Raw genomic sequence first — 25,310 nt, forward strand, 5'->3', positions numbered from 1 at the left:
TTAGACATGTAACCTGATTAAGCTACTGCTTTTACTATAATAAAACAATAACTCCTTTAGATTTTTAATTTAGAATTTGTCTACTTCCCAAAAGGATTGAAAGCAGCTACTATTAAACTGGAATTAGAAAGGTTATTTCAAATGTTGCAGAATACAGAACATCTTCAAGCATCTGGCCTAATAAAACAAAACACAATTTTGTCTACCATAAATATTCACTCTTATTCTTTGCATAATAGCCTTCTGTCTCCTCTCTTACCTGCCAAAGATTCTTCTCTCAACCTAAGTATGTGAGATGTATTTTGGGAAAAACATTAAAAGGAATTTAAATGATTAAGCAAACGTCTCTAAGCAAAACTGCTTAACACACAAAATTATTGTATACCTAATAGGGTTTTATGTTTAACTGAAAAGGGCACTAAAAAGAATTACTGTGTACTTGTTTTTCCTCAAGATCGTTCTGGAAAAATAGCCACATCTCTTATAAAGATGAAAGGCACATAGCTAAATTCTCAAACCTTTAATGCATTTGTGCTATTAATGAAATGTTACAGCTTATACCTTAGCAACAAAGTATTGGGAAGGTTATTAATCGATAATGAATATTGTAATTATCTTAATGCTGCTGGAAAACAAGATGCTCCAGTTTTGAAGCGCTTATATTCCCAAATACTGCTAATTAACTGGCAATGTTAAGGTGGTCCTACTGAAATACACCGCTAGTAGTTAATCCCCTTTTATAAGAATGTGTATTAGCCACACCTTAGAAGAACCTTAAAGGTTTCAAACCTCCCCCTTAAACTCAGTATCGAAATCTTTAAGATTTTTTTAGCCACATCAAATTGTAATCTATTTTTCTTCTGTCTAAATGACTTCTGAAAATAATGCATTTATTACATTTCTATGTGTGATGACACAGCAGTCATTAACAGAACCTCAGTGCACTTTTGGTTAGGTATTCCACACATTCAGACATCCAAGCTAAAATCAATTGCTTTGGGAATTCTAAATGTACTTAAAATTATAGGTCTGTATGAAAATGCATGTGTATGAACATGATGTGGCCAAAAAAATCCTCCTGCCACAATTTTGGTCCAATTCTGTAGCACATATACGATACTCAAAGTCTCTAACTCTGTACTAAGCTAGACCCGTATCACATACATATTATGTCCGCCAAAATGTCCGCAGGGTAAGAAAAGCTATCGCAAGGCCAGCTGAGACACCTCATAAATGGCCTTCACTGTCCTTTGAGCCAATTATTTAGGTAACATACAAAAAAATTGCTAGTTCTAGTTAGAATCCAAGCGTCAGCTTCTCCAAGCGTCAGAAGGGTGTGCATAAGGGCGGGGAGGATCTCAAACCCCATTTCATTCCCCCTCCCTGAGACGTAAGAAACCACCCACGGTATGAAAGTAGGCGGGGGAGGAGCGCTGCAGCCGGCTGCCAAGAAAGCTCTCTGCAAGGAGGCCGTTTCCCTGAGTCACGGAGAGGGCGGGAGGCTGGGCCCATCTGCCCACGCCACATTCTCTTTATAAGGGACTCAGTTTAAATAGGCAGGGCCCAAAGGGAAAGGGAATAGCATCGCCATTCCTCAACTCGGCCCAACAGCCACCCCATTCCCAAGAGACTCTGCATTTCCCCAGAACTCGCTCTGCATTCTGGCAGCAATCGCCGACCCTCCCCGACCAGCATCACGTGCACCCGGAAGTACGTGGGTGGGACCTAAGCGCCCACGGAAATGACGTAGTCACTGCTAGTCGCATGATGTGGCAAAATGCAAAAAAAAGGAGTGGGGGGAGGAAAACCAGGAGGCTGGGGAAAGTGATGAGTCCAAAAAAGTAGTCCCTTCGAGTCCTCTAATTTACCCTCGTGGCGCAGCAGTAAGCGAGGCCCTCGGCGCACTGCGCCCCGAATTCCTGCGCCCCACTGCACCGCGGCGCTCCGTGGAGGGGTACATAAGGCGGAGTGGGTGAGGTGACTTGGGCGGAGTTCTGTCGTCGGGATCCATCCGCAGGGCTCAGCCGTTTCCGGAGTCTGCGCTGCGCCCGGTTCCGCCATTGCGGCTCTCCCGGACCCTGGAGCCTCCGCCCCCGACCCGAGCTTTTTCGTCTGCCTGCCAGTTTCCTGCGTCCCCGGAGAGTATCTTGCTGAGCCCAACCTCCCCCCCTCCCCCTTCTCCTCCTCTCCCTTGGAGAGCCCGGGCAGCCACTGCCCCGCAGCCCCAGTGACAGGAGGAGACCATACACCCCGACAGCGCCATGGCCCAGATTCTGCCAATTCGTTTTCAGGAGCATCTCCAGGTGCGGCCGGGCCTGGGCCGGTGAGGGCTGTGGAGAGGGTGGTAGGAAAGGAGAAGCTGGAGTCTGGGCCCAAGTAGAAAAAGCAGGATCGGAGGGGGGTGGGTATTGGTGTTTGGGGTAGATGGAGGAGGGGGGCGCTATCTTGGAAAGCTTAAGAGTTAATGATGTGGGGCTTGGATAGAAAGGACGAGAGTCGGGGTGCAAAGGGCAGCGAAGCCAGGCCTGGGTTCGAGGGCCTCTATTTTCACTTCCTGGGTGGTAAGAACTGCGCATTCTAACTCCCTCCCCTTTCGCCGTTTTATTCAGTTCATTCATTTGGGTAGATTGGGCGGGGAGGGGGGGCGATTCTCCCGCGTTTCTTCCAGACCAAGGATTTTCATCCCCTAGGCCAGTGCAGAGCTGTCACCTCCCATTGCTCTTCTCTTCCCTTTCCCCCATCGTGTCTGCACCCAGCAGTTGTGGGGCGGGTGGGCTGGGGAGGAGCAACCTTTTTTCTTCCTCCCTCTGCGGCTCTCAACTGGGAAAGGCACCTTCCCCTGGGGGTGGGGGGAACGGCGGCGACTCGCCTCTTGCCTTCCCCGAGGCAGTTGGAACAGAAGGTCACTGAAGGAACAGAAGAATAGAATGGGGGAACATATTTCTCAGGGCGGTGTCAGTCTCAGAGTGCGTGGGGTCAAGGTCCCTAGGGGTACTCGTCTGTTTTTCCTTTCCTTACTTCTCTGAGGATGGTGCGGCTTTTATCCCCTATTTCGTTTTTCAGTTATTCAGAGGTTATCTTGGGGTCTGCTGGAGTGTAGCAGGTAGTCGTGGGCTTGGTGTAAGTACCTCCCTCAGGATTGCTTGGAATTGAACCTAGCCCTGGAGATAGAGCACACCTGCTCTGAGATATGCAAAGTTATTTGGTCTGTAATTGGCTTCCTTTTAGTAGGTTCTAGAGTTCTTTCCCATGGTGCATTTTCCTGTAGGCAACATACTGTCTTATCTGGCAGTGTGCCCGTGGCGGGCCAAGGCAGATGATCTTTGGAGGGCTTGACTGAATTAAGCCTCTTCTGAGCTTCTGATTTTCATAGTTCACCAAGCTGGTTTTACTTTGGTTGCAGTAATTTATTCATCTTAATTTGCTTTCTTCCCAAATACTCCCTTAAAAAGCCCTGCCTCATCTGAATCTTCTGAAGGCCTAAATTCATAATGGTAAAAGATGCTGCGGTTTGACATGACATTGTTAGTGACCTGCTGGACACCATTGAAGGCTATTTTATTGACTTTCTCCAGTTGATAAACATAAAAGATTCTTGTTAATAAAAAGGTTGAATATGAATATTTAGGCTATCAGTAACATAACCTCATGTTTCTTTACAGGTATCTTTGCACGAGCAAGAAATTTTTTTCCTTTATGTCTTGAAATGTATTGAATAATAAATCTAAAAAATAAGTAAAACACTTTCTTTGGTCATCTGTGGTTTTCAGATAACTCACCTGAAGTAATGGAACACTTAAAAAAGGTTAAAAAAATCTTAAGTGACAGAGTGGACACACAAGTTACTGTTTTTGCTCAATTCAAGTTTTAATTGCTATGGTTATTTCTGCTAGAGTGAGGTGTAAATGAATGTAGAGGTTTAGGAAAATAATGTTTTTGAGTGTGAGGGGAAAACACAGGCTCCTCACTTGGAGTGTTTCTGAAATATAATCTTTCTGCAGACAAATGTTTGTAAATTATAAACAGAAGCAGGTACAGTTGCTAGTTACAAGGCAGAGGTATCTCCCATTAGTAAACCTTTCTTGACTAGTGGTGGTTTGGGCAGTAACTTTTCATTTCTATTAAAGAGGAGACAAGAATTGTTAAATATTCCCAAAGATTGGAATCCAGCCTTGTCACTAATTGAAGACAGATTTAATACGGGTCTGATTTCTGAGTTTCTGCAAATACTCAAGTGAAACCATTTCCTTCTGAAATAATTTGAAGATTTGAGTATAAAGCAGCTTTGCAAATGTATTTGAAGAATTTAGTCATTTTTTTGGTAGTAATATGCCACGCCTAAAGTTAAGCTTGCTAGTGTGACTGTATACTCCAGCTGATAATGATTAATTGTGCAAAGAGCCCCAATCACTGACCTCTTCCAGAATATCCCCTAACTTCTCATTTTTATCCCTTTATTAAAAGTTAATAAGGATTATTTTTAATTGGTATCTCACGTCTTTATCTGAGTCCTGCCAGTTTGCTAAGTAACAGAAAACTTTCTGAAACACTTAGGATAAAAATTGGGAACAAGAATTGAGGAACTTGAGTGTAGAGTTAGCTTTTGTGAAAGTTTTCTAAAGGTGAACTGTAAATTTGTTTTTAACTATTATGGCCAACTGAAGTACCTGTCATCAAGGCTTGGAACTACATCAAATGAATGTTAATATTTTAAGTTATGAAGTTTTTTGCTTTTTTTTTTTTTTAGGATGTTTAGGCTGATAGTCAACAGATGAGTGCCTATCTGAGCAAGAGATTACTAGAGTTGCAGATTCTAAAAAAATTCCTAGACTACACATAAAATGTTGCAGTTCTCAATTCTTGGCACATTAAGTTTCTTTATGCTGATTGGCACATTCTGCTGTATTCCCAGGTTCTTGGGTTCTCCCCACCCTTTTCTTTTCCCTTTGATCCATAAATGCAGGCATGGAATATGTTGTGAATTGAATGGTAGGGGTTCTTGCTATGGCTGTGTTGATTTGCAAAGAGGAAGCAGTGCTCAGTATTACTGTGATATGCTATATGTGTAACTGTACTGCCTGGAGAGGCATACTGCCTGGAATTCTGCGACAGTCTAACCTGGGAATGGCTTCCAAGCTTAAGATGTATCATGTTTTTCAGAATTTTCCTAATCGTCAATTTACTCAGCTTAAAGGGGTATGGCTCATTCTAGTGAATATGCTTTCACTCTGTTTAGGAAATAATTTAAAACCCGGAAGTGTGTGTGTGTGTGGAACCACCGTCATTTTCATTTTAGTATGTAGTGCAGTACATGATTTTAGAAACCATACCCTATGATATTCAAATATCATAAACATATCAATAATATGTTTTTCCTGTCACTGTTACTCATGTGTTTTTTCATTTTGAGAGTTAATGTCTAATAGAACTTTCTTCTGGGGCGCCTGAGTGGCTTGGTCGGTGAAGCGTCCGACTCTTGATTTTGGCTCAGGTCATGATCTCAGGGTTGTGAGATGGAGCTCCACTTTGGGCTTCACACATGGCATGGAGCCTACTTAGGATTCTTCCCTTAAAAAAACAAAAAACAAAAAAACAAAACTTTCTTCCATGATGAATATTTATACTAGCTACTTAGGGATATTGAAATGTGGCTTGTGTGACTGAGGAACTTTTAAAATTAATTTAAATGTAAATGGCCACATGAGGCCATTGTCTATAACATTGGACTGCACGATTACAGGCCATACTGATGGACTTTGTAAGAGTGAAGATTTTATCTGACCATCCATATTAAACATTTTATTAACTAAAATTAAAACATTATTTGAAAGTGTTAGTTGAAAAAAAGTGTTAGTTGAATCCTCCTGTCTCTTTTGGGACATGGTGGTGATGAACAATGACTAGTGAATGAAGGGAACAGCAGACTTCTAGTGAGAGCCTGTTTTTCCCTATGACTGTGGCTTCATGTTTTCAGGTCTTCACTTAATCCCCCCAGACATCCTTATTAAATAGTTAAAGTGAGACTCCACCTAAGGGAACACTGTCAGAATAGGATTTGATCCTGGGTCTTCAGACACAGAATATTTCAAGGAAATAGAATGGCCTTAAGAGGAGAAGTTATACAATATCCTACTGTGCTGTTTTCTGTTGGACTTCGCTCTGAGAATGTTATAATTTGACCCAGAATGTTAAAATTTCGATATGTAAGGAGTATAAAATTTTCAAATGAGATATTTTACATTCCTTTTTTGGGGTACTGATTTTTCAAAATCTGATGTGTATTTTACACTTAGAGCACATCTCAGTTCAGACCCTATTTTCATTGGAAATATTTGATCTGTGTTTAACTTTTATAATATTTACAGTTAAAAAAGCAGATTTGCATATCTAGGTTATTCCAAACATACTTAAGTTTTCCATAATTGAATCAATTATCAGTTACTATTTAGTTTTAATTATTTTAAATTTTAAAATCAGTCCCAGTAACCGTATTTCAAGTGCTCAGTATCACATGTGGTTTGTGAAATGTGGCTCCGGTATTGAAGAACACAAGGTTAAGACTCTTTTTCTCAGTAAAATAGGCTTACCACCTCACAAAGTTACTGTAAAGGTCTGAGACCATGTATTCCGAAGTACTTGGTGTAGCACTTTAGGAACATTAATTGTTTAGCTATATAATTTTTGTCTAGTATATTTTATTCATGTATCTCACAACCAGTGACGCAGTATTTTATTTGTAGACCTAGATTTTTATGGTTTATAAATATTTGATACCTAAGATTTGAGTACTTACCAGCAACTGTGTTAGACTAGGGACAAAGTGGTGAACAATACGGACTATAGCTTGCATTGATTAGTTGGCAAAGGCTGTCCACACATAATAGCAACCATGGACATTATTCAGTTTTTGATGCTGTGCAGGACTTAATACAAATATTCATATGATACAGAACTGATCCCACTCTGGAACTGTGCCCAAAAGAAAGGAATATTTTTTTAAAGATTTTATTTATTTATTAGAGAGAGCACAAGCAGGGGGAGCAGCAGAGGGAGAGGGAAAAGCAGGTTCCCTGCTGAGCAAGGAGCCCGATGTGGGGCTCGATCCCAGGACCCCGGGATCATGATCCGAGTTGAAGGCAGACGCTTAACTGACTGAGCCACCCAGGCGCCCCAAGAAAGAAATCTTTAAATTACTTTTTTATTATATCCCGATAAAATACCCACCTGGAATGCTAGTCAGACCTTTGCTAGTGTTATATATGTTCTCCTATAAGATGGTAGTGTTAAAGTGAATGTTCTCACTTAGATGGGAAATGAGTTCGTAACTAATATTTCCATCCTTTATATTAGAATGAGGTTATTTCTCTAAATTTATTTACATATAAACCATGCTAAAGCTACTTCACAAATCAGCTTGTAAACCATAGCAAAGTTTATAGCTCTAAATGTTTTTTCCCCCTTGGTCAAGTGCCTGTGGCTAATGCTCTTAACCTGAAGGGATGGCAGGAGGGTTGGATCTGAATGCATTATACAAAACCCATCTGTCAGACTTGGATTTTGTGTCTCCTTTTTGTGTGTGTGTTATGAGAGACATAATTTATTTTGTCCTTACTTAAAGGGAATAACTATTCATCAAATCTTAGTTGTCCTGACATCTATAATATCAAAATTAATTGACCATTATAGCTTTTTGAGTACCTACTGTTGTGTCAAGGATACTGCTAAATATTCTATGTTCACGATCTCCTATAATTAGCAAGAAAACCTGTCAGGTAGGTAGGGTTAGCCTTATTTTGCACATGAGGAAACTGAAGTTAACTTTTAGAGTCACATAGCTAGTGAGTAGGTGGTCAGACTTTAATGCTTGGTCTTTTTGCATTGTGGCACATTGCCTCATTTGGTGAATGATCTATATAATTTGAACTGCAAAATATAGCACTTTGCATCTGTGTTGTGGTGTTCTTTGTACACATTCTACCAGTGATTTGTTTTTAGGTCAATAGTTTTTTGTTTTTTTAAAGATTTTATTTATTTATTAGAGAGAGATAGAATGGGGGTGGGGAGTGGCAGACAGGAGCCAGACACGGGGCTTGATCCCAGGACGCTGAGATCATGACCTGAGCCGAAGGCAGGTGCTTAACCGACTGAGCCACCCAGGCACTCTTCAATAGTTTTTATATTAGGGGAAAAGTAGGGGCCAGTGAACCAACCTTTGATTTTCTATGCTTTAAATGGTTGGATGATGTTTTTAAAGGGCTTTATTCAAGTTCCCACTAGAAAATTGTGCAGAATGATTGGGATCAGGTTAACTTGTAATGAGTATTATCTTTATCCCTCTCATAAAGCTGAACTTCTCAAACATGTCTGGAGTTTTTCTTAATGACAAGAGAGTGAATGTATTCCAGTCTGAAACCACTTACGAAAGCAGGAAACTTCTTTCTATTTTACTGTATTATTCATGTTTTTGTGTTTATAGTAATATAAAACTTGAATAGAACTCTAGGTAAACAATGGTGCTTGAGGTGGGGGAGAAGGAAAGTAGGAGTTGAACATGTTTGCTCAGTGTGAATAATGAATAACATAACCATAGAGGGGAAAAATGGTTACAGACTTGTAGGGTTGTGCTTCCTGTTCTGAATCATTGGGTAAATAGGGACTTTTCTTTAAGTTCTGAAGTAAAGCCGATTTTAAACCTTATTTCTGAAAGAGTAGGGATTGAGTGCATTGAAACCATTTTGCCACATTAAAAAATTCTCTGTGTGATTGTAGAAAATGTCTCAGATGTTTAATCTGAACTCTTATCTTTTTATCTTTCTTCAACTTCCTCATTTATGAAGTTAAAATAATTTTTGGCAATTGTGAAGTTAGACTGGTATGTGTTTGTGTTTATATTGTAAGACTTGGCTTATAGAGACACTCAAATGTTAGTTCTTAGCCCTATGCTAGAGGGGAGTCTCCCTTTATCCAGTAGAGTAGAACATACATGCCAAGCTAAAGGAGAAAACTACCATCTATCCAGTTATTGAAGCCAAGATCTTAGAGTTACACCAGATTCTTTCCTTTTATTGTCTACATCCAGTCCATTTCTGGAGTAGGAAAAGAACTCTAATAGTGATGCACACTGGGGTCGTAGGGATTGCAGTTTCTGATGACCTTGATCTGTATCTATATCTATATAGGTAATTTTGTTTGTTTTAAACAACACAAATTTATTATCTTAAAGTTTTGGAGGACAGAGGCTGAAATGAATCCCATAGGAGAAAACAGGGTTTTGGGAAGGTTGTTTTCTTCCTGGAGGCTCTAGAGCAGAACCCATTGATGACTCCCATCTACTAGACTGTGAGAATCAGAGTAGATCAAAATGGGAATTGGGTTGAGAGTTGCCTTCATCTGTTTCTGAATAGCTGAGAAAGAGGACTTAAAAACCACCATTGTGGACACAGGCCAGAAGTATCCATGTATGCTCAGTTCAGCAAACAGCTGACTTTAGATCACTCTTTATTTGAGGATGAATAATTAGGGGAAAAAAAAACCCATAGGGAGAACATGGTTTACAAATTTCATGTCTTTTCCCACTCTGCAATACTGTATATTCCTCCCTTTGAACCTTGCAAATCCAAGGTAATTTGCTTTTTTACCATAAAATATTCTTCAAGAAAGTTTTCTTTTTATATATATTCTTTTAAATGGGTTTCTCTTTTTTTTTTTTTTTAAGATTTTATTTATTTATTAGAGAACGAGCAGGGAGGGGCAGAGGGAGAGGGACAAGCAGATTCCCTGCTGAGTGGGAAGCCCAACTCGGGACTCAATCCCAGGACCCTGAGATCATGACCTGAGCCGAAGGCAGACGCTTAACTGACTGAGCCACCCAGGCGCCCCAAGAGTTTCCTTATGTTAAAAGCCTTACCAAGTCTCCACATTTATCGAACCCTCTTACAATTGTTTTGAATACTACAACACTGTTCATTGAAGGCTTTCATAGGCTTGAAATCTGGATTGAGAAGAGGTAAATGTAGCATATCCAATAATTATTGTTCTCTGGCCTCACAATTATAACTGTTGGATGTGGTAAGGAAACATTTTAAACATCCCTCAAAAACCCAGTCTGTTGTTAGGGGTATATTTCTGGAGATCATAATCCAAAAACAAGTGAAAAAAATAGCTCTTCTAATATGCAAATGGAAATTTTAGGCAGGTTATAAAATTTCCATGATTGTTCCATAATGGATTTTTTTTTAAAAAAAAAGCACTTCAGTGGAATGGAGATGACTTTCCAGTGCTAATGAAAACACTGATGTAAAAAAAGTGCACATGAAGAGTTAAGATGGTTTCTGAAATGTGAAGAGTAGAAAAACATTTTCAGGTAAATTATTTTATAATTTTATTTATTTTTATAAGTAGGCTCCATGCCCAGTGTGGGGATTGAACTGATGACCCTAAGATCAAGAGTCATCTGCTCTACTGAGCCTGCCAAGTGCCCCTGTAAATTATTTTATAATTTTAAATATCTTTTTTTTTTTTTTTAAGATTTTATTTATTTGACAGAGAGAGACAGCGAGAGAGGGAACACAAGCAGGGGAAGTGGGAGAGGGAGAAGCAGGCTTCTCACAGAGCAGGGAGCCCAATGCGGGGCTCGATCCCAGGACCCTGGGATCATGACCTGAGCCAAAGGCAGACACTTAACGACTGAGCCACCCAGGCGCCCCTAAATGTCTTTATAAACTAAGTCAAATGACTACTTGAACTATGTATTAAGCATATCTAATCCCTAAGAATTTATATTAACAGGGCCAAAGTTCTTTTAAAATTGAGATAAAGTTCATGTAACTTAAAATTAACCATTTTATTTTTTTTAAAAGAATTTTATTTTTTTTAAGATTTATTTGACAGAGACAGTGAGAGAGGGAACACAAGCAGGGGGAGTGGGAGAGAGAGAAGCAGGCTTCCCACAGAGCAGGGAGCCTGATGCGGGGCTCCATCCCAGGACCCTGGGACCATGACCTGAGCCGAAGGCAGACGCTTAACAACTGAGCCACCCAGGCGCCCCAAAATTAACCATTTTGAAGTGAACAATTTAATGGTATTTAATACATTCACAATGTTGTGCAACCATCACCTGTATCTAGCTCCAATTTTCATTGCCCCAAAAGGAAACCCCAAATTCATTAAGCAGTATCTAATTTCCACCCCCCTCCTATCCCCTGCAACCTCTAACAGGCTCTCTCTCTATGGATTTACTGATCAGTGGAATCATATAATAAGTGACCTTTTTTGTCTTTTACTAAGCGTAATGTTTGAAGTTCGTCCATGTTGCAGTATGGCTGCATACTCCATTCCTTAATGGCTGAATAGATATACTACATCTTATTTGTCCTTTCATTAGTTGATGGACATTTGGGTTCTTTCCACCCATTGGCTATTATAAATGAATGGTGCTGCTATGAACATTAAAGTTTTTTTTTTTAATACTTATTTTCAGTTCTTTTGGATATATACGTAGGAGTGGAATTGCCGGGTCCTATGGTTTAGAACTGTTCTAATTATTTGAGGGATTGCCCAACTATTTTTCATAGCAGCTGTACCATTTTGTATCCCCACCAGCAATGTATGAGAGTTCCAATTTTTCCACATTCTAGTACTAGTCAAAAGCTTTTTTGAGTGTCCAGGGAATAGTCTACTTGCTAAAATGAATACCCTATTTGGGCACATAGGGTATTTTTAGTTCTGTTCTCTCCCGTTTGTAGCTCTGTCCTCCCTTAAATTGTGTGTCCTGCTTCAGATTGTGTTTCCATTTCTTCTGAGACATTGTGTATACTCCCACATATATTTGGGCTAAGCATGCATCCTTGCAACTCAAGGCACCCTTGTAATTGCTATGTGCTTGTTACACGCTGAATAGAGGAGGCCATAGCATATTTACTGTAAAATTCTCTGTATTAGTGTAGTGTCGGGCATACAGTAGCTGCTCATTAATTGTTTAAATGTGTGATTATTGGAAAAAAATACCATAGAACTAGGAAGAGATCTGAGGAAATAAAAATTTTTTTTCTACTGGAACTGGAAGAAAACTTCAGAAAACTGTTGGCATCATCTATGGCATATAAAAAAAACTTGATCTAATATGAATAGAAAGACCTATCGAGATAAAAGCCTGCAGTAATAGAATATATACAGAAACAGCAGTAATAGAATATATACAGAAACAGTTGATCCCGGACACAGCAGAATTGCCCCTGTGGAAATCAGCAATGTGGAAGATTAACTTGAATTTTTTGCAGATTTTGAATTTAGAAAGAAATAACAGAATTAAAACAAGAGGTGTGACAGAATAGGTTACAAATCTAAGAACTATAGAAACAAAAATATTTGGAATGGAAGCTTTTTTCAGACAATGGAAGAAAATGTAACTGATAATGAAGGAAGAAGCAAGATTTAAAGTATTCAGTGTTGGGGCGCCTGGGTGGCTCAGTCGGTTAAGCGTCTGCCTTCGGCTCGGGTCATGATCCTGGGGTCCTGGGATCCAGCCCCACGTCTGGCTCCCTGCTCAGTGGAGAGCCTGCTTCTCCCTCTCCCTCTGCCTGCCACTCTGCCTGCTTGTGCTCTCTCTCTATCTCTCTGTCAAATAAATAAATAAAATCTTTAAAAATAAATAAATAAATAAAGTATTCAGTGTTTGAGACCGGCCTGGGGAAGTTTTAGTACCATGAATTTAAAAACAAACAAAAAATCTACAAGCATCCAGAGCATACCCTCTCCCTGACCAAAAATCAAGGTAGTCTTATGTTTTTAACCCTGAATGTCAGACAGTGAAGCAGTATCTATAGAGTTTGGAGATGGTAAGTTTTTTCCACTTTTTAGAAGACATGAGGTACAGGGGGCGCCTGGGTGGCTCAGTTGTTAAGCGTCTGCCTTCGGCTCGGGTCATGATCCCAGGGTCCTGGGATTGAGCCCCGCATCGGCCTCCCTGCTCAGCGGGAAGCCTGCTTCTCCCTCTCCCACTCCCCTTGCTTGTGTTCCCTCTCTTGCTATGTCTCTCTCTGTCAAATAAATAAAATCTTTAAAAAAACCCAAAAGACATGAGGTACAAATTGTACACTCAGAACCCTCTGAGTCTAAAACCTATTATTTTCCCTATAGGTTGTTACCTTAGTAGTAATGACAGATTTGTAACTTAACACAAAGAAAGGCAATTTCACACAAAACTTAAATAGTAGGTTATAAAATATTGAATTGTTGTTAAGTTGCCAAATAATAGATCCTCAGTAGATATTAGAAAATAAATCCTGGTCATTTAGTCATTTTAACATTTCAGACTCCCTGAATTTGTTGATATTAAATGATTTTCAGAAAGCTTGTAACTCTTCTTGCTGAGTGTTAATTCATTCACTCTGTTGAACTTGGAATTTTTGGCATTTAGGTTCACAAGGAAATATTTCAGTGACTCAAATGTAAAAAAAGTGGTACTGGTCTTGTAACTTGTAGCACCTATATGCTGATCATGCTTTAAATGATTGCTCCAACTAGAAAAATGAGCAATAACCGCAGAATGTCTAATTTCCTAGCAGGTCTGTCAGTATAGGGTAGAAAAAGACATGAATATGTGCAACAGTAGCAGTAGTAATGGGATTGAGCTGAATCACTGGGCTCCCACTTAAAAATACATTTTGGGAAGTTTTGTCATAGAATGAAGTTTCTTTGTAACCTTTACAGTTTTAATAGTAAGGAAACTGACCAGATGTTGTAGTTACTTATACCAGGAAACCAAGCCTTTGGTGTCTGCCTAGGGACATTCAGATCATCCTTTGAAGTTTTTTATGTTAAGTCAGCACTAAGTATTTATTATAATCTTGAACCCTCAAAGTAAGACTCATTTCTAGTTCTTTGAAAAGAATGTTTGGACATCCAAACTATGACCCTTCGCCCGCACCCCTACCCGTAACACACATATGTACACACCTGTAATCAGTCATGACTTTGGTAGCGTTCACTTATTTTGTGCCAGCTGAATGGCATTTATGCAGAAAAGGGCATAACTTTGGAGAGTTTGCAAGATTTGGGGCATAAAAATTTCGTTATATTCCCCTGCAGCCTGAACAAAATCAGTGTGTGACATTTCATCTAATCATTGGAATATTTTTTAAGACTGAGTCAAATTTAAAGTTTTTTAATCTTCCAGTCAGTAGTTGACTATAAGGAGAAAAAATGCTCTTTGAGTTTCCTGGTAATTTGCCAAAGCTAATAGTCTTACAGTCCAACTGTGGTTCCTTCTTGAATGTAGTACTTAATTTTGGAGTGAGTGACCAGAGTCTCATTCTCCTAAGAGACAGTGATTACCTCAAAAGCTAACGTGCTGTAGAAGCAAAGGGTCAGCAAGAGTTAAAGGCATTTTTACTTGCTTGAAATGTGTGGAGCACACAAAACGATGGCCAGTATCCTGTTGATGGAAGAACTAAAGGAATCCTGCATTCTCAGCATTTTTCTTCATTTCCTGTAGAAGACAGCAACTGCAGCTTTTATTTGACATTCTGCTGGTTTCATAGCTAGTTTCAAGGGCTTGATGAAGTGACTGCTGTCAGCATTTTTTGTCACTGTGATTGATACTAGTGAAGGTAGAGGATGTTTAGGGACTTTTAAAGGAAATTATGCTGAGTGAAATACTTGGGATAGGAAGTTAACCAAATCTTTAGGCACTTAACTTCAAAATAAATGCATTGAGTAATATCCAAGTATCAGCAGGTCTCTCTCAAATTGTTGACTTCTTAACTCTGTAGTGGTAACACCTATTAAGTCTATCAAGATACAAGATTCATTTACAGAAAAGGTAACTGAAATACGGCTATATACATAGACCACTTACAAAATAGTCTCATCTGAAACGTAGTAGCTCGTACATACTTCCTTTCTATTCTAACTCTTCAGATGAAACAAGGAGGAAGGATCTGGAAAGTGTAAAGCCAAGCACTAATTGTGAAACATAAGTTCTTAGTAATGCTGTCATAAACACAAGTTTTAAGGTATTTTGATTTTCAGCTGATACAGCTGGTAAATGAGTTCTGTTCATTCAATAGGAAGCAATCTCCCTGAGTATGCTTGTAAAGAAGGCTGTTTGCAGTGAATGTTCCTATTTGATCAAATGTGACAATTGCTCGCTTAAAGCAAGACTAATATTCCTTTAATTATAAGATGTTTGTAGGCACAAACAATTGTGATTGATTGCGGAGACAGACTGAGCTAACAGAGTCTCCTCTTTAGTCTAAGAATTGGGCATTGAAAAATAGCATAGTTTTACTTGGTTGTATTGCTTTCTACCATTTTCTTCCTTTTTAAATAAATGTATACTCTTGGGTTACATATATCCATAGTCCATTTGGTCCCTTTAACAATATTTTCATAGGTTGATCACTAATGTATTCTAATAAGGTGCTGACTCACCATTACTGGGTTCCTGATTCCTTGTTATATGGAGGTATTCCTAAGCTGTCTTTAGTAACATGTGTTTTGTTTTAAAGATTTTATTTATTTATTTGACAGAGAGAGACACAGCGAGAGAGGGAACACAAGCAGGGGGAGTGGGAGAGGGAGAAGCAGGCTTCCCGCAGAGCAGGGAGCCCGATGCGGGGCTCGATCCCAGGACCCTGAGATCATGACCTGAGCCACCCAGGCACCTGTAACGTGTTTTGAACAAAGCAAATTGGCCCACCCTAGGTTTAACTATGTAATGTTAGTAGCATGAAATCAGAGTCAATCTCTTTTGGAATAGTATATGTCATGATGTCATAGTCCCTGAGCTAGATAACTGTAAAATGATAGAAATCCAAAAAACAGAGAGTGCTTATGTGGCCCCACAGTGTTTTAAGTGCTTGATATGTGCTAACTCACTTTAACCTTTCATGTAGCACTTAGCCATGCTTTGCTCGCCCTCGAGCAAGGATGGACACTTCCTCTTTTCTGTTTGCCACACATACAATCAAATCAAGTATAGTTTTAAAACCAGGACAGGAAAAACAAAGCTTTTAAAGCGTTAAAAACTTATGAATCTTTAACTTAGATTTCTGAATCTAATATTGAAGTTAAAAAAATTTTTTTTTTACCATATCTTTTTGATTTTAATACAATCTCTTTCAACTTACAGTTTTTTAAATTAGGGATTCATCATACAGATGTGTACTCTTTCTCCAAAAGTTTCATGATATTGAGAAATTGAGGCAGTGGTAGTTTACCAAGCATAGAGAAAGACCTCTCTTTTTTCAAGTTCTTTGAAGAGATGGCATCTTACTACATCTGCACATTCTCCGTCTTTTATAACCCTGGGCTTTCCCTATTTGAAAGTGTAGTGATTTCTTGAGGGGAAAGAGGCACCCAGATTGAGGAGTTTTTCTTGGGTTCTCACTTCTGCTAGTATTGAACTTTGTAGATTTTTTTTTCCCCAAGCCTCCTGTAGGTATCTGGACTCTGAAACTTGAAAGTTCTACTTTTTCCTGCTTCTCCTTGTCTTGTTTGAAATTCTTGTGTAACTTTACCAACTGTCTTTCATATTTTGCTGGAGTTTAATGTTAAGGAAGTTTTCTTTTTCTTTGTTAGACTCCCAAGAAAACGTCTGAAGACAATGCTCTTTGTTAGACTGCAATGATGGAAATGTTGTATATTTTGTGCTTTCCAATACAGTAGTCAGATGTGACTGTTGAGTACTTGACCTGTGACTAGTGTGACTGAGGAACTGAATATTAAATTTTATTTACTTAAAATTGAATAGCTGCATGTGACCAGTGGCCACTATTTTGGATAGTATTAAGTGCAGCAAACCTCTTAGTTCTGATTGGGCAGACATCCAGTGTACAACTCCTTTACAGAGCATAACTCTTACACTTGAATTATATCACTCTTTGGTTTATCGTTTTTTTTGAAGATTTTTTTATTGTTATGTTAATCCCCATACATTACATCATTAGTTTTAGATGTAGTGTTCCATGGTTCATTGTTTGTGCATAACACCCAGTGCTCCATGCAGAACATGCCCTCCTCAATACCCATCACCAGGCTAACCCATCCTCCCACCCCCCTCCCCTCTAGAACCCTCAGTTTGTTTTTCAGAGTCCATCATCTCTCATAGTTCGTCTCTTTGGTTTATCTTTACCTTTTGAAAGTTGTATCGTTCTTTCTTGCCCTACAGGTAAATTGCCTAATAAAAATCTATTCCTGACAATTTAATTTTCAGTTTCTGTAACCTTATGAGTAGAATTTAATCTTTTTTAAAAACTTAAAAAAAATAAATTTGCAAGCTTTCAAATAAGACTGGGGAGAGCTATATCCCAGTCATTTAGATTTTCGGTATTTTGCAGTATTTGCTTTTTTTGTTTTAAACATTTTAAAGAAATTCAAGCTACCATGCCATTTCACTTTTTTTTTTTTTTTTTTTTAAGATTTTATTTGCCAGCACAAGCAGGGGGAAGCGGCAGAGGGAGAAGAAGAAACAGACTCCTCACTGGGCAGGGAGCCCAACATGGGGCTCAGACCCAGGGCCCTGAGATCATGACCAGAGCCGAAGTCAGGCTTTTAACTGACGAGCCACCCAGGCGCCCTTCTCTTCCCTTTTGTAATAAGTATCTTGGGAAATAGTGTGAGACTATGTAAATATCTGTCTTATATAACCATACTACAGTTACCAAAGGGAGGAAATTTCATCCATTAATTTTAGTATCCACTGATGATTCTTCCCTGAATTAATTATTGTAATCCTTGCAAAAAGAGTGACTTTAAAAATTCCATTGGTCTTTCACCATTTTTAAGTTTGCTTTCTTTAAGGAACAGCTTTTCATTTTTTGTTATTTATGTCTTTTATTTATGTTAGTGTTGATTCCTGATTTCATAAACCTCTTTTAATATATAATTGTCCTAAAAAGTATAGCAAGAGAAATGTCTTTCTGTGTAAGATGATTCTTGTCTCTGTAACATTAATTAGACATATTGAAGGGCAAAGATGGAAGAGGGTTTCACTCTTTAAGAAAGTTCTTTTAATTGAAGAACTTAAAGTTTAGTTGGATAAATTGACCTGGAATTGTGTGGTATTGGCCGATTGGGAAACTCTAATTTTGGAAAGGTATAGTATAGGTTTGTGTGTGTCTTTGAACAAGGTGCCTTAAACTTTTCTGCATGTTGAGGAGAGAAATTCTATGTTTGCTTTACATTTTACCTTCTGTTTTTTTAGTCTTGAGTTCTTTAGGGCAAAGAGAATTTTTGATGATACTGACCTTATGCCATCTGCATTAGCTTTCCCAGCTTGCTTCCTCAGCAAAGGTGTTAGAGGCATATTTGCCAAGTTTGTTAGAAAGCCTTAGCAATGTTCCATGGTGCACCTAAAAATAGGAATTAAAATAGGGTTACTTAGCATGAAAATGTTATGTGGTTTTGGAGATTCTGGTCTCTACCTAACTTCACTTAGTCAAATTAAAGAACAGAATTGAAAGTTTTTAAGTGTAATTTTCTATTTAAAAAAAGAAAAAAAAAAAGCATTTCACAGTGTCTGAGTAAGTTAAGCACCCAGAGACCACTAATCTATTATCAGTAGTGAAAAGATATTCACACCCAGGGTTTCAAGCAACCTGTAGGACAGCTGAATTAAGCAGATAGTAAAATGCAAATACAAAAAAAGCTAAATTTGAGCTGGCCTAAATACTGATGTGTGTTCTAATAGTATCAATTGAGTCTTTACTATGCGTCAGACATTGTTCTAAGTGCTCTACATTAAATCCTCATAATTCTGGGATCTCAGATGTTTCAGAAGAGGAAACAGATACACAGATAACTGATTTCCCCATGATCATTTATGTGGCAAAACTGGGATTAAACTCAGACATTTTGTTCTTATGAAGAATCCACAGAACCAACTAATTTTGGATGGTACTTGTACTTTATAATCAAAGTTATATATTTTTATAGTAATTGTCTACTTGAATGAAGAACCTTCTGTGTTCTCTAGATAATGGGGAATCTGAAATACTATGTCTCACTACAAAAACTAAAAATGTAGTGTTTTTTTCCCCCCCAGGCATAATAATCCAAATTGGGGTGAGAAGGGGAGGAGAAAGAAAAAGAAACATTTTTGTATTTTTTTTAAGATTTTATTTATTTGAGAGAGAGAACACAAGTGGAGGGCAGAGGGAGAGGGAGAAGCAGACTCCCCACTGAGCAGGGAGCCTGATGCAGGGCTCGATCCCAGGACCCTGAGATCACGACCCAAGCCGAAGGCAGACACTTAATCAACTGAGCCACCGAGACGCCCCATTTTTGTGTCATTTCTAACATGCAGTTCCAGGACTTTCCACAGAGTTTTGGGTTGGCTGATTAACAGTAAATTTGTTTATTTAAACTTTTTGGAAACTAAACTAGGCTTAAGTGTCAAGTCCTACAGTAGGACTAGGGCCCAAAATGTAGTGTGGAAATCAAATGAATTGCAACATTCGAGTTGGTTTTCTTTCAAAAGGGAGCAGTTGATAATTTGTATGGTTTTGTGCATGTGCTATTAGTGTGTTTTTTTTTTTTTAAAGGGAGGATGGAAATCTATACTTTCATATACATAGGCTGTCTCTCTAAGATGGAAAAGCATCTCTAATTGCTGGGGGGAGAGAGGTATTACTGGAAACATAGGTGGGTGACTTTTCATAGTATACCCTTTTGTACTGTTTGAATACTTTGCCATATGTATGTGATAACTATTCAAAAAAAATAAGTAACCCCTTTTCTTGGACCTAAGTTTATTGACTCCATATTCTTTTTAATTTATAATCAAAAAGTAGAAACTTTTTGAAGTTAAAGAATTTTTTACTAGGAATTTCCAAGCATGTAGCAAAACAATATCCCCAGCTTCAGTGGTAACAACATTTTGCCAATTGAGACTATAAAAAATGTAGCCAGAATTTGGATATTATTGTGTATTCTCTGAAAATAGCTGCAAGTTTGGAGACTCTTACATGTCCTCTGAGTTTATTAGTGGTTTGTTGCACAACTTCTGTGGTAGATAGTTCCTATACCATCAGACTTTTATAATTGACTAAGAATTTTTTCTGGTTAGTTTGTGCTGTTTTGAAAATAAAACCTTTTTAAAAACACTGTTGCATTTTAGAAGTCTTTATATGTGCAGATATTAGTAGACATAGTTATCTAGTATAACCCTTTCATATGATCTATTTTAAGGATGTACCTAAGCCAAAATTGCTTTTAATGATGGTGTCTTGTCCTATTACTGTGTGTTTTGGGATGTTTCCCTTTTGAATATGTTGTAGGAAAATATGGGAAGAATTGGTGAGTGTTCTGAGCACTTTCGCTGAAAAGTATCACTAGTAAGGAAAAAATCTCACTGATGTTATTTGAAGAAGTGAAATCAAATACAATTTTCTGTTAACTGATAGGAATACGTCACTTGAAGTTCTGTCACTTATCCTAACAACTGGGAGAAGCTTTTTAGGAGGGAGCAATTTCCTGTGTAGTAGTGTAAATGGGCATTACTTAAGTATGCTTTTTAAAATGTTTAAACATGTAGAATTGGTGAGAGCTTGACACTTGCCTCTTGTTTGTTTTTTAAATACAGCATGTATGTCTATTTCACATGGAGTATTTTGAATAGCACTAGTACATTCTTGGTAGAGAAGATAAAATATATATATGCATAGCTTTCTTGGTAGAATGTGTAAATGAAGAATGAGAAAAGAATGTAAGATTATGTAGATTGCAAGGAGTGCAAGAACACAACCCATTTGTAACCAAATCTGCTTTTTCTGCAAATAAAACTGCCCTGAGGCTGAAGGTCAGTGCTAACTGTTGACAGCATGCTTTTTGACTGCATTTATTTGGAGACTTAGTCGGGAATAAGAAACAAAGGTTTCTTGATTTTCTTTTTTTTCTTCCTCTGCTGTCTTTCCTAATAATTTTCTTTTCTTATGGTTGTCTTGCACCTGCCTCTGAGGAATAATTTGGGATTCAATTAGTTACTATTTGACTAACACTATTAATTTTTACTCTTCTTAACATTGTAGGACTTAAGCTGTGACAATTGAACCTCAAAATTTGTCTTATGTGAATGTTTGGTGTAGTGATTTAGAAACATAGAATTCTTATTTTACAGAATAGTTAAGAAGATAATGTGTTGCTTTTACACGTAGAGTTCTAGGTGATCTGGGAGCCTTTGGAATTTTTTCTCCAAACTATTAGAAAGGTAACTGGATTAAATTTACAAGAGTTTGAGAACCATCCACTCAGAAAAATAGATGTATATACCTCTGAAACTAGATGGACAACTTGGCCTCTGGAAGCCCACCCACAGTCCCCTTATAAGTGGTTGGAGACCTCTTTTCTTTATCGTCCTTCATTAGTTCTGGACCTAAAAGTTACTATAAAGTTAAAGTCAGGAAGAAATGAAAATTAATAATTTATAAAGTTTTACTGTAACCAAATTTGTTATAAATTACTTACCTCATAGCTTGTATACTTGCCTTGCTTTGCAGTGTGTACTTGAGTTTGTAAAGCCAGTTAATCTTCTATTTTATTACCATGTTTGTAATGTACCATGTTTACTATAATAATTAAACAATTGCTTGACTCCTTGCCCCTGGTATTCAGTGTTACTGTAACTACACATTATAACTGGTTGTGCTTGCAGTCTTTGAGGTATAAGAGGAAAGTGAAAGTTAAGTGCAGTCTCTTAATCTTTTTATTTTTTTAAAAAAATTTTATTTATTTATTTGACAGAGAGATCGAGGGAGAGGGAACACAAACAGGGGGAGTGGGAGAGGGAGAAGCAGGCTTCCCACTGAGCAGGGAGCCCGATGCAGGGCTCAATCCCAGCACCCCAGGATCATGACCTGAGTCGAAGGCAGATGCTTAACGACTGAGCCACCCAGGTGCCCCCAGTCTCTTAATCTTATGTTGTATATTATTCAGATCCTGTCCTGGTTATAATTAAGTCCTATTAGCAGAATTTGACAGAAGAATTTAGATAAAATACAAATAACTTGGCTCAGCCAGTCCATAAGAAAGTGGTGGTCTCTGAGGAGGAGGGAAATTGCTATCTAGGCGACTCGGGCAGAAGGAAGACTTGGTGTGTTTTTGTTTTTTTTCCTCCCTGTGCTTTTTCATTTTTGTTTGTATTTTGTTCCATGTGAACCTACTATTCTTTGGAGGAAAAAAAAAAGTTAGTCTGGCCAAGGTTAATAAAACCTGCTGGTAACTTTTTAGTGGGACTTAATCTGTAATACTACATTTAGTCACTCAGAATATTAATAACCCACTAGCTTTTAGGTGTAGCTCAGTCCTTTCCCCTTTTATGTACTTGTTCTGCCTCCTAGTTTTAACCCCAGAGTTACACATCTCTAGTTAAAACTACAGGGTTATAACAAAATAATTGAATGCCATATTTGTTGGAAGAACAGAAGGTCCATCATTTGGCTATCAATTGCTTCATTTGAATGAATGTGATGGAGTTGTCACTGTTGACCTTAAAGCATTAGTGGTTAAATGAGGATTTGTAATGATAACAATACATGAATGTCAAGTCTTTCTGATTCACTTTGTAACGTGACTTCCTATGTTTTTGTTTTTTCCCCCAGCTCCAGAACCTGGGTATAAACCCAGCAAACATTGGCTTCAGTACCCTAACTATGGAGTCAGACAAATTCATCTGCATTAGAGAGAAAGTAGGAGAGCAGGCCCAGGTGGTAATCATTGATATGAATGACCCAAGTAATCCAATTCGAAGACCAATTTCAGCAGACAGCGCCATCATGAATCCAGCTAGCAAAGTAATTGCATTGAAAGGTATAAAAGATTGTGGGGATTTCTTTCCTTTTTTCCCCCCTATGTATAATTTATTCAAATACAGTAATTAGGATTTACCTTTTTTAGCATGTAGATTAAATTTGGTTAAATCTGCAAAGTTAAAGTTATTACTAAATTTGATTTTAACTGCTTTCACGACTTGGCATGTATCTGTGAAATGTCTTCCTTTCTCCTCAGCATAGACTATTTAGAAAAATTTTAAGTTTTAGATTGAATGAATTTAAATTTTATATCTGCTGTGTGACAAGACTGTGCTAAAAATATAACTCCATATACAGAAGACAAGAAATTAGTGATTCATATTCTGGAATAAAATATACTGTAATATTAGTACTTAAACATTGCAGGATTTTGTTATGAAGATAAACTTACCATTTATGTTGTGCCTTTTTTATACTTCAGGTGTGTGTTTCATTTAGATTATCAAGTCCTAAAAATGTCTTGAATTGGGTGACTGGCTGGCTCAGTGGGTAGAACATACAACTCTTGATCTTGAGGTCATGAGTTCAAGCCCCACCACGTTGCGTGTGGAGCCTACTTAAAAAAAAAAGTCTTAAATTTACACTGATTGTTAGAAGTGTGTATATATGTAGGTGGATATTAAAGCTTTGGGATCAAGGGTGTTAGAGTTTATTCACACTAACTTTTTGGTTCTCACAGTAGGGAACCGTACAACCTATCTAAGTTCAAAGAAACTCATACTGTCTGGAGCCTATATTAATTTTTTTCCTTTGAACTATAGAGTGAGAATGTAACTGACCCTTTAAAACAGAAGTTTGTGAGAGGACTAAGGTGACAAGCTGGCTGACTCTAAAAAAGGCATTTAATTGTCTGTATTTTGCTTTGTTTTTCTTCTTGGTAGTAGTAGGAGGAGTTCAGGTTCCTAGTAATTTCTTGATAAATTTGTGGGTGAGTTGTTAAAGGTGCTGAGGTTTTTATTTTTTTATTTTTATTTTATTATTTTTTTAAATTTTATTATTTTAGTCACCATACAATACATCAGGTGCTGAAGTTTTTAAACAGATTTTTCTTCACATAATTTAAACTTTGTATTTAGTAGTGATACTGGTTGGAGATTAAATGCAGGGTTGGAGGCAAGCATAGTCAGATAACTATGTCACCATTACATATCCAAGATAGGAGTTGTTGATCTCATCTTAAGGAAAGATGGTCCAGCTTTTACCTAGGACCACATGTTTTATGGTAGCAAGCTTCTTGCTTCTGTTAAACAATACATGTATTATACTTTAAGGTATTAAGCTTCCTTCAGCCTCCTTAAAGAATTTAGATTCAACTGCTTAGCAGCTCTCACACTTCTCTATTAAAAGGCCATCGTTTTAATTTTCTCATAATTCTTTTCTATTTTTAATGTTATTGTTATCTTATCACATTTCTTAATGCTTTCTTATGTGTGCAGATGGTGAGTTATCTTAAATTAGATTGTATTAGTTATTGTCCTGTTATATAAAAAGAATAAATTGCAAAAATTTTCAGAGTATTGTAATAGCATTATAGATTTGTGCCTATATGTCTATATTACGGAGTGAAGCTGTCATCTTGCCCTCCTGCCCAAATCACCCTACATACGTATACTCCAATCCCTTTTGTGTAGAAATAAATAAGTAAAAGTCTGTTAACTAGGGTCTGGGAAAGGCAGCAAAGGGAAGTAAGTCATTCCCAAATACTGCTTCCCTCTGAAGCCAATTTTAAACCCTTCGATTCTTTTTATAAACAGGACTGTAACTCTAACAATTGTTCAAGTCTGGTTGTGGTTTACATATTGTGTGGGATGGGAATAGCATTCTTTGTTTTAGGGAAGAAGTTTTTATACATGTGGTAAGAAGGGTCATGGTACAAAGCTGTATGTTTTGTGTCCCATTCTGCCAACCCCCCCCCCTCACAGTTTTTGTTTTCCAAGAGCCAGATTCTCGGTGGCTCAGGAATGGAGTTTTCTTTAGTCTCTAAGGACTAATGTGGATTAGCTAGCTTCGAGATTGCTTTGGGCTTTGACCTCTGTTAATTTAGGCCAAATCACTTTTCATTCTGATGGATTTCAAATTACAAGTACAAGCCTTTGCATCTGACTCCGTGAACTCTTAACACTCAAGGCAAATTTCATCCTTCTTTTACTGTTTGTTGTCTTAATTGGATGAAGCTTGAACTTTGTTCGTATCTCCAGCATATTAACAGCATCTCAAACTGTCCTCTGTCTCCTTTTTTTCCAGCACCTCTACCTTTCCCTTTGTATCTTAAACCAATGGGATGTAGCATGCACTTCTCTTATGTGCTTGGTACAAGGCAGAGTTGAAGTAGATCCTCCTCCAAAAAGGCAGTTTCCACAAGACTTGGTTGGATGGGGGATGACTGCCTTTTAAAAAGTAGACATTTTCCCCATGTGTTTGTATCAGATTTGCTTTGTTCTGTGTACCTACAACTAACTTAGTTTATGCATAAACATTCTTAATTATCAGCATGAAGGCTAC

The 25,310-nt window shown here is 38.0% G+C and overlaps 1 protein-coding gene across 4 annotated transcripts in view; it reads left to right on the forward strand.

Annotated features, from left to right (window-relative positions):
• The first annotated feature begins 2,022 nt into the window (after positions 1–2,022).
• CLTC (clathrin heavy chain) overlaps positions 2,023–25,310 on the forward strand; it is a 59,695-nt gene continuing 36,407 nt past the window's right edge. For 2 of the 4 annotated variants that reach the window (XM_032429317.1, XM_032429319.1), the window contains exons 1-2: positions 2,024–2,303; positions 22,599–22,806. In XM_032429317.1, the coding sequence (XP_032285208.1) occupies positions 2,262–2,303; positions 22,599–22,806 (250 nt within the window). In that variant the 5' untranslated portion in view covers positions 2,024–2,261. Of the gene's footprint in view, positions 2,304–22,598; positions 22,807–23,994; positions 23,998–25,310 lie in introns of all 4 variants that reach the window. The other 2 variants (XM_032429316.1, XM_032429318.1) reach the window with 2 other exon arrangements.

Source organism: Phoca vitulina, unplaced genomic scaffold (assembly GCF_004348235.1).
Source record: "Phoca vitulina isolate PV1807 unplaced genomic scaffold, GSC_HSeal_1.0 scaffold40, whole genome shotgun sequence".
Lineage (NCBI taxonomy): Eukaryota > Metazoa > Chordata > Mammalia > Carnivora > Phocidae > Phoca > Phoca vitulina.